Below are 10,564 nucleotides of genomic sequence, written 5' to 3' on the forward strand. Positions count from 1 at the left end.
CATTTATAGGCTGATAGTGAACCACTTCGGGGCCTATAATCAGAGCATTCAGCTCAAAATCCGGAGACCTGCATGGGTTCAATCCCGGGTCGAGTCATAGCGGAGCCTAATAAACATGTACTCTACAAATGGCACTTGCTGTAGCTTCGACCCGCTTAGAGCTAGGAAACAGAGTTAGTTGGCCTAGTGTCAATGCAACAGTGGGTGAGGTGCATGTCATCGATGTCTTGTGTCTTAGGCACGACACTTCAGTGGTAGCATCACTTAGGTGGCATAGCCACAAGAAGACCCAGTATATATACACTCACCAAATGATTCGTTGTCGTCATATGACTGAAAAACTGTTAGGTACAATGTTAAGTACGACATAAAAAACTAAGCACACTTCATTACACACAAGCACATATACATAGGCCTACATAAAGTAACTTCTAATAAATTATCGGGACCGGTAGATCCAGGATCAATCCTTGATTGAGTCACACCTAAGACTTTAAAAGAGGAAGTTGTAACTTCCTCGCCTGGCGTTCAGCATGAAGGGGATAGTACAACGACTGGTTGACCCGTATCAGTATAATGGCTCGGGCGGGGCGGCTTACTTGCCTTCGGTAAGTCGTCTCAGTGAAGCAGCACTAGATAAAAGAGCGGTGGAAATCCGTCCTGCAACAAGGAGGCACATTACACGTACATGCACCCTAAGGATTCCTTCGTCGTCATATGACTGAAAAATTTTTGATTACGACGTTAAACCTCAAGCACTCACTCACTCACTCTAATAAATTATATACACATACATGTAGGCCATTGTGGTCATATTGTTTAGGTGAAGAAAGCCTTTCTGCTGTATGTGACCCTTAGTGTAATTCATTTTTCACACCTCAAGATATGAAAAGACATCAAGCCAAAGTGTTCCAAGGCCAATTAGAAAAATGCCGCACCCTTTTTAGCACCCTTTTGACTTTTCTTCAATTTCGGTAGAATCAAAGCACAAAGTAACCTACTGGTAGGGCCTACCCACTCAGTAGGCTATAGTACAATTTGGTCACTTCAAATTTCACTTTGCTCTGTTGGTACATATAGAAATGCTTGCTAAAACCCCAAAGGTCATTGATTCACACACACACCCCCCACACCCACCCACCCACCCACAATCACAAACCAAACAAAGGATCTGTCCTCTGAAGTATTTATCATTTGGTGGAGAAAAAAGAGAAACAAAACAAATTTTTGTATTCACCAGTAGGCCTACCATTTTTTGTGATATTTTGTATTCCGGATTTAAAAAAAAGATAAAACAAGAGCGCCTAAAGCAAGATTGGAATTGATATTTATTGTACCCTCAGCTCTTCACAGGTTTTTCCCCTCAATGAAGACAAGAAGCTGTAACAAGCAACATTCGCCATGGATGGTCAACATCAGTACATCTAAGGTGGTCTTAAGATACATCAACCATCATAAAGTAGAGCTGTCTATATAAATAAGCTTTTTCTTTGCACGATGATCTCATTTAGAAATTTCAACATTGATTTGCCTCATGGCTACATGCATGTTACAGCAATCAGCACAAGTTTCTCTGCATAAGCATGCACATCAATGAATCCATTTAGCTCTTACATCAGGTAAACAAACGAATTCCACTATAACTTGGCATTACATATATTTATTTTGACAAATATCAACGTTATCTAAAATTAGGGTATTACAATTGTGTTGTGAGACTCATGATTATTTTTCTGTACTTTTTTGGGTGTCAGCTGCTGAATTGAAGTATAAAGTCCCTGGGTAACCTGACAACCAACAGTAAAACAGAGAAAATTTGGTTTTTACTGCCTCACTGACAGCTTACAGTGTATGTTGGCTCACATCCCATTATTTGACCTTAAATTTTCGTCTCAAGAACCTCTCATACATACTGACTTGTAAATATTCACAATTTCTTTTACCCATATGTTCATAAATAATCTTGCTCAAGCCTAAACCCAGATAACATTATCCCCACTACCCATCCTCCCCACTGGATTGATGTTGACTACTGCCACTGCTATGTCTGCGATACTGACGGCGACCACAGGAGACTTTGCGGTTTTTCAGTTTCCTAAAGTTTGGCTTTTCTGGGACCTCATGATTGTCACTAACAGTTTGAGTACATGGGAAGTTATGGTCTGCAGAACTGGTGGAGGTTGATGCAGCACAGTTGTTATTGCCATTGACTGTTTCATCCGCAGTTGTATCCCTTGTCACAGATTCTGATACATTATCTCCCCTTGCACTCTGCCCAGCAAAACATTCCTGCCCATTCACTAAGTCGTGAACTTTTCCATTCACAGGTCTGTTCACTGTATGAGACACACTGTTTGCATTCACGTATTCCAGTTTGCCACTGTTTACTGTTACTGTCACCTGACTGACACAACTACCACAGCTTTCATTTTCGACACTGTTTTTTGTACCCTCAGCATCATCTGTTGCCCCCCTATGGCTCCATGACACATCATAATCACATGTATCCTCACCATCATGCTCATGTGTAGCGCTTGTGTCACAGCTCTTACTGTCCGCACTAGAACTCGCTATGTCCTGTGAGGTTGTGGCTCCGTCTGATGCCTCATCACTGTCACTTGTATCACTGTTCAGCACCCTGGTTCTCATCTGTCGCAAACGCCTCACCGCTTTCTTCGCCCTGGCACGGTATGGTGCGTCACTGTCTGTGGACTCCAAATGCCTGGAGTGATTAGCAACAGAGTTGAATGACAGCTGTAAAGTGGTGCTGTCGGAGCTCATCACAGGAGAGGAGGAGGTGGCGGAAGACGAGGGGTGAAAACCACTCTCCAGGCTAGGGACTGTCAAGTTTCTCGGAGACCCCTGAGGTCTTGTGGGCAGAGGGTCACTGTCACTAAAAGTGCTAAGGCTTGACCGGTCACTATCGTCTGATGCCCGACGATACGGAAGCAGTACAAAGTCATCATTCGAATCATCCTCCGAGCTCCAGGGGTCACCCCCAGCTTGAATCAGGGAGTCAAAGAAGGCCATCATATGGGGGTCCTCTTCTACATTACCATTACTGTAGTCATGCATCATGTCATGACGCAGCACGATACTCATAGACTGCTCCTGGCTAAAACGCACTCGCTCAGGGCGTGTCGAGCTGTTTTCGTCTTTCAGATTACCATCTCCTCCAGGCATTGGGAAAGGGCTCCAGATCTGTGAGAACAAACAGAAATCTGTCAGAACACTGATACTTGGATACATCTACTGCTAACACAGGAGGAATTCTTACCACCAGTGTCACAAAAATACACATTATCATTGTAGAAAGCACCATTTGTGTAGTAAGTGACAATGTGTGAAGTGTTCAATATTACTCGTTTACAGGAAGGGGAATACTTACCATCACAGTCACAAAATTACACATCATCATAGCAGAATGTAATATTTGTGTGAAGTGACACTGAGTGAAGTGTTAAACACGATCCACAGATTTATTGGCCCATCACTAAATTCTAACGAGGGAGAGGTTATATTATTTATTTATTTGATTACTTATATGACAGGGACCATGCAGCATTATGGTGGGAGGAAACCGGACAGAGCCCAGGGAAACCCATGACTATCCGCAAGGTTGCTAGCGGAGGAAGCCAGCATGAGCTTGACTTGCACTTACAGCAACTACATTAATAAGAGGCTTCGCCTATCAGGATTCACATGACCTTAATCCTGACCTTTACCTTGACAACTTTCTCCACCCCTGACGACACCAGGAGATGATTGGCATTGCTGTACCGAACCTGGTTGACAATAGACCTGTGGCCCTTCAGTAGCATGTGAGTGCTGTGGACATGGTAGACTGAGGAGGCTGTGATGGAAATGAACAGAATGAGAACAACGATTACATGTAATGATAGACATCATTTTGATTCAGCACATGTGTACTATGGAATGGGATGCTTTCTGGATACATGTTCCCACATAGCAGTGAAGTGCTACCGAATTTCAGGTTATGTAAACAACTGTGTCAAGTATTTGTTTAATATCATCACTGCCATTGGAAATATCAATTAATTATTGCAATTTTAGTGCAGAGGCTTTTGCAGGGTTTCAAATGATCATCTTAAATGCTGAAAATTTTAATTATTTAATAAATAAGGCGGTTGTTTAAATAATAAACAAGGATTAAAAGATTATTCAGTCTATCAGAATTATTATCCAAAAATTGCTCCTACAAGAAATCGTGATCAGGAAAAAGTTTAAACATTTATTCACATGTACATACTGACAACAGCAGTAACTACACACAACTGTCCCTGGCTGATTCCTAAAGTAGACTGGTTTACCTTGAGTGGGTTTGTCCATGTCTGGTACTTCCCACATAAACACATGGAATAAGTCAGAACCTGACAGTACATACTGAAAACAAGAACAAGGCAAAGAAAACTTAACTGTTGTCGTCTTAAAACAGATATGAGATGTCCGGACATAGATTAAGGTTATCAGATACATGTATACACAACAGCTATCTGGAGCTCATAACCACAAAAACTGAGCAAACCCAGAAAAAATTGAACAGTTACTAGGCAGGTGAACAAGGTCTTACACACTACATGTATATCAAGTCACTGTGCTCAGCCATAACACTCAGATTGTAGACATGTTATCCTTCCTACATCCCAAATACTTGAACCTGATATTAAAATACATCACACACTTGTCACACCTTACAGGGTGATGTATATGCATTTGTCACTCTAATGTGAAAGTAGTACAAGTTTTACAGTAAATCACTTATAATTTCATGAAATTTTCACCAAAACCTGATAATTTCAGAACATTTTGTGCTCGAAATGAACATACTATAGGAACCAATATTAAATTCTTTTGTGTGTCTCCCTAAAAACAAAATGACTTTGATCTTTCTGCCTTGATGAACACTATTAACATTTTTAAATTCAACTAAGGTGTCACTTTCCAGGTAAGGTGCTCGATAATTGTTGTCATCATAAATCATCTTACTTCCAGGCATGTACTCATTGACCTTTGTGGATGGTTTGGGTAGGATTCTTCTGATTTGCCTATTTTTTTTCCAAACTGCCCAATTTTTATCTAGACTTGCGCATCAGATTAACTTCAATCTATATGAAAGTTTCACTAATTTGTTATAAATTAAGACAAGACCGGTTTTAAAATTTAAACAAGCCCACATGTAACATTTAACACACTTGCAAGCAACTATCCCCAGTATAAGTTTTCAGCTCTGTCACATGAACCCACCTGGTCTTTGTCTCCTGCAAAACAGCAGCTCTTCATGGTACAGCAGTTGAGGTACTCTGTGCTTGAGCTGCTGAACTTACAGACAGGGGTGGGGCTGTTGATGTTATACAGCATGAGGGGGCGGCGCCTATAGAGAGCAATCAGCTGTGTGCCTAGGTGGTTCAGTCGCACACTCATACAGTCATGTTGCTGCTTCCGGCCCAGGTCACCACCATACTTCATCAGACATCTGCAGTATAACAATCGTGCCATCTTACACGAAGTTTACATGTGGAATCAATCCGTGCAACAATGAAGATATTAAAGCAAGCTTCTGTTTTGAAAGATATTTTCCTTAACTGCCAATTCCCTCCCCCCCACCCCTCCAAATTTTTGGGCACTACTAATGCACTAATCTTATTGTCACATTGAAATTTTACCACTGAAAACATCAGATATTTATAAGTGCCAAAAAATTACACAATTATACATGTGTATGAATAAACTGAAAGCATGGCGTCACAATATGATTATCTGTAGGACTATCCAATACACCTAATTCAAGAACCACATGTCTTAGATCTACTGGCCCTTCTTACTAGAGATGTTAAACATATTACTTTTTGGGTCTCCTGATATCCCACAATCCCACTCCCTCATCGTTATTGGCTGTGAGCAGCAGACGAGGCTCCGCAGGGTTATACATCACAGCATGCATGGAGGAGCGGCAGGCCGCTAGGCAGAAGATGGCTGGAACAAAACACATAAATCCATATCAAGCATGCTCATATTATCAATGAATCATCATGGACAGCCAGATTTTGTTTGGTTCCTGCTTGCACAGTTTTAGAATCATGTGCATGAAAATTCTAAAGAAAAGAATAAATCAGAAATTATGCCACTCACAGAAGATTTGAAACTGTTGTCTGTTTTTGAACCATGTACAATGTATCAGGAAAGTAACTGGATGGTTGATGATTGTCAATTCAGTTTGATGAATAAAGTGCAAAACTCCAGACCACTGTCCATGTCATTATTACAATTAAAAGTCTGAAATTTGGCATCATACATCTACATGTAATCTCCACCCATTATTCAAAACCCTGTTTGAACTTTAGACAATTAATGTCCAACTAGTTTTGTATCTGGTATTAGGGGTGAATCATTTTTATTACTGTTTTGAACAAGTGGTACATCTCCCATTCAGCCATCCATGCGCTGTTAATGTGTACAATATCAATGAATCCCTTGCCAGCAATTATCCCAATAAATGCAAAATATTCAGGGAAACCCTAATTGATAGATAGCAAATAAGTGACATCCCAGACGCACCATCATCGCTCTTAGCCTCCTCCCTAATATCACATATCCTCACTTTGCCATCATCAGCCGCACTGGCAAACACGTTATCATTGTTAGGGTCCACACTTAAACCATACACCACGTCATCATGTGGAAACACATCCACAGTAGCCCCGCTGAAACAAAAGGGTGGAAGTCAGAGTAATTTTCTTCACATATTTAATCATTACCTATTTTGTGAGAATTCATAACGTTTCCACAGACATGTAATACTAATGATTATATCCCCGACCGAAGCATCGTTTTTAATTAAATTTTGGAAAAAAACATTGGTTGGGTGGGCCAATTCCAGGGCTTCACATAAAGTATAATTTTATCAGTCAACATAGAATAATGTCCTCAGAACACTAGCAAAGTTTTTAGAGATACCTATTGCTGACACTTCTGATTCTGAGTGACTAACAAATCATCATATGCTTTGGGGCTCAAATGCTTTAAGAACTTAAGACAGAGGCTAGAGAAAAGTCATCCGGAGGGGGAGACAAGGAGAGTATTGCTACAGGAAAATGATATGGACTCAGGAGGAGACTACATCAGCAGTGCTACAGGAAAATGAGGTGAACCTCGGCTGTGACTACAGGAGCACAGCTACAAGAAGACAAGCTGGATTTAGGAAGAGACTATAAGAACAATGCTACAAGATACTGAGCTTGGCTTAAGAAGAGGCCATGCAGAAGTACATCCTACATTTCTACAGGAAATGAGCTGGGCTTATCAGAAGAGTACATGGGCACTGATACAAGGTCAAAAGTTTAACTTTTATTGTAATTGTAACCACGAAAATTGCCACAAAGGAAGTACATTTATAATGGGAATGCAGATACAAAGAAAAGTATTAGTGATTTGAAACAGGGTTGAAAAAGAAAGGCCTGACGACTGTCTTCTAGTTTCAGAACCACAAAGTAGATGATGTGTACATCATATTACTTTAAGGAAAAGCTTTCTTACGTTTCAAAATCATGAACCACCACCTGCTCATCATTACCTACAATAAAAGAAGACTTACATTGATTATATTTTCAATTTTCAAAATTTTTCTGAATTCATATATATACTGCCTGCAAATTACTTTCGGTAAGATAAATGTAAATTTATGTAACAGTACATGTAAACAGGTATGTGACTGAGTTGCTTATAACAATTCAAGTAATCCACATTAATATACCACAAATCTGCACTGATTATTTCATACAAACATGCAATTAGTCTGAAGCAGGTGTCCTGAAACAGGCCTTATGTCTGAACATGCGTACATAAACACAAGAGGCCACTTTCATAACTTATCGCTTCCCACAAAAAATGTCTTCATTCTTAAATTAACTAAAATGAGAGTAAACACAGCAGAGACAAAACAGAGAGGAGTTTGTTTCATTAGAGTAAGAGTGTCTTTGTGGAATTATTTTTTGACCACATAGAATATGTAGAGCATCATAGTTGTTGCAAGTTTGTTAGCAGGGTGCTGCACCCTGTCTCTAAAATGTGCACCCTGTCCCTAAAATGTGCACCCTGTCTCTAAAATGTGCACCTGTCCCTAAAATGTGCACCCTCCCTAAAATGTGCACCCTGTCTCCAACCTGTCCCTATAATGTGCACCCTGTCCCTAAAATGTGCACCCTGTCCTTAAAATGTGCACCTGTCCTTAAAATGTGCAGCTGTCCCTAAAATGTGCACCCTGTCTCTAACCTGTCTCTAAATTGTGCAACCTGTCCCTAAAATGTGCACCCTGTCTCTAATCTGTCTCTAAAATGTGCACCGTCCCAAAAATGTGCACCCTGTTTTCAAAATGTGCACCTTGTTCCTTTTTAGAGGAACCTTTGCCCCTTCATTTTTCATTTCTACATGGAGCTAGGGGTCTGCTTTTACAGACATGAGATGTACACCTCAGTGCGAGGTATAGAAGAGGTGTATCTCACCGCCTGAGAATATCTTGGTGTTGTTGTGATCAAAGCTGAGACAGAAGATGTTACTGTTGTGCTGGCCCTTCATGGCTTTGGGATGGTCAATTCCTGACAAAGCCTCCTGTACCTTCCACACCAGAACACGCCTGTCATCACCCCCTGCAGATAAAAATATATTTAACCATATGTAAATTTCAGGAGGTTGGCTGAGATCTAACATTCCCATTATTTATCACTTAACCCCATCATTTCTTTCAACTGATTAGTGACACATATCTAGCTTTGCATGATTTCTTCAGCAAATAGAACCTATACTTGTCAAAGTTACTGCTGAAAGTTCATACATAATGCCTTAATTGATGTTACCTTGAACTTTTTTCCTATCTTATAAGACTTAAGTCAAACATACACAAGCAATTTCTTAATCTCTCCCACCCAATAATTTTCATTCTAAAACTTTAAAAACTTTTGATGAGATTAGACCACAGCAGTTATGAAAGCTTATGGACAGAGAATATGATAAACCTCCACACCTGGCTAGGTATTTATTTGTTTTATTTGATTGTTGTTTAGTGCCACTGAAGTTTTCACTTATATAATATAAGATGGCTGTCAGACATGGCTTGCTTGCCATGTTTGTGAAAAGCAAATGATCATCCAAATAGTTATCTATGCTCATATGTTGACTGTTTATTGTCAACAAGGCCCCTAAAACACTTACAGTGCGAGAACCCACACAGGTTTTATGCAAGGCCACGATTGCACTCTTAGCTAGTCTCCCTCTCCACTCCTTGCTCTGGTTCTAGACAAACCTCCTTATGGAAGACCAAAGCGTTTGAGACCAGCCAATCCGAATTCGAACTTGTGATCTCAGTGGTAAGAGCAAATGGTCTGAAGTACAGCAGTTAATAATATTCTCATCCAATAATGCCTCCCCCCCGCCCTCCCATCCGTCCAACCTCTTTCAATGAAGTATGGTATCATACTACAATAAGTCACCAGTAAGGCATTTGGTTATGTCGTTGTTGTTATTACCAGAGACAATCCACTCAGCATTTCCGTGCGAGAATTCTATAGCATTCACACAGCCAAAGTGCCCGATCAAATCACGACGATACAGACTCTTCGCCTGGGCCAGCCGCCCTTTCACTAAATCTCTCCGCCAGTCTCCACCGATGTTAAACTCTCTCTTCTTTAGATAATTTACAACACTGGTTTGATAACGAAGCCCTGTAGCGGGGTCCCTAAAACTCGCCATTGAGTCAAGGTTTTACATGCTTTCACCGGCTAAAAACATCAAATTTCTTTCGTTCACGTTCACAGAGCTGTCATTACGGTGTCTAGCAATGGCGTCAGACATGTTTCCGGTACAGGTGCACTCGTCACTTGCAACTTGTTCAGAAAGTTGAGTGTCGGTATAGTATTGCCTTGGTGCATGTGAAAACATCTGTGCATTTTCACGTTCCATCTTAATTATGTGACTGAATGATATTTCTACATTACCATAATACGGAAGTGAAAAGAAAAGATCTTCAAGCTGCACGAAGGCCTAAACCTGGCTACATGTTGATCCATTTACCTATCTGCCCCTATCTGTCAACACAATGGATCATACAGTGCATTTCAGTTGTTATCGCCGTTTCATATGACAATTACTCCTTGTATTTATCCGTCATCCGCATAGACCACTATTAATTTATTACTGCATTGAGATAGAGCAAGCTCTGTGGAGCTTTAACACGCGTTATAAAAGCCCTATATTGGTAAAGAAAAAATTAAATCAACCAAAAAATAAATAAATAAATAAATGAATAAATAAATAAAGATACTGTTATAGGTTACATCTATATTTATTTTTTTATTTATTTATTTGATTTTATTTATTTTATTTATTCATTTGATTGTTTTATATCAAATAAAATAATTTTATTATTACTATGGTGGTGGTCAGTCGTATGGGTGGGAAAAACCCAGAGGGCCAAGCGGAAACCATCTACCTTTGTCAAATTACTGACAAATTTTCCCACATATTTGACGTACAGATATGCACAATATGTGTA

General features: G+C 40.0%; 1 protein-coding gene across 1 annotated transcript; it reads right to left on the reverse strand.

Annotated features, from left to right (window-relative positions):
* Positions 1-1,339: 1,339 nt before the first annotated feature.
* LOC135468009 (DDB1- and CUL4-associated factor 5-like) lies at positions 1,340-9,837 on the reverse strand. Its single transcript, XM_064746007.1, has 9 exons — positions 9,540-9,837; positions 8,520-8,663; positions 7,555-7,591; positions 6,577-6,722; positions 5,865-5,994; positions 5,266-5,494; positions 4,332-4,404; positions 3,726-3,853; positions 1,340-3,201 (listed from the first exon to the last, which is right to left on the reverse strand). Exons 1-9 carry the CDS (start codon positions 9,760-9,762, stop codon positions 1,999-2,001), a joined length of 2,313 nt encoding a protein of 770 aa, XP_064602077.1. The 5' UTR covers positions 9,763-9,837; the 3' UTR covers positions 1,340-1,998.
* Positions 9,838-10,564: the final 727 nt, after the last annotated feature.

The sequence above is a fragment of the Liolophura sinensis genome, chromosome 6, assembly GCF_032854445.1.
Source record: "Liolophura sinensis isolate JHLJ2023 chromosome 6, CUHK_Ljap_v2, whole genome shotgun sequence".
NCBI lineage: Eukaryota > Metazoa > Mollusca > Polyplacophora > Chitonida > Chitonidae > Liolophura > Liolophura sinensis.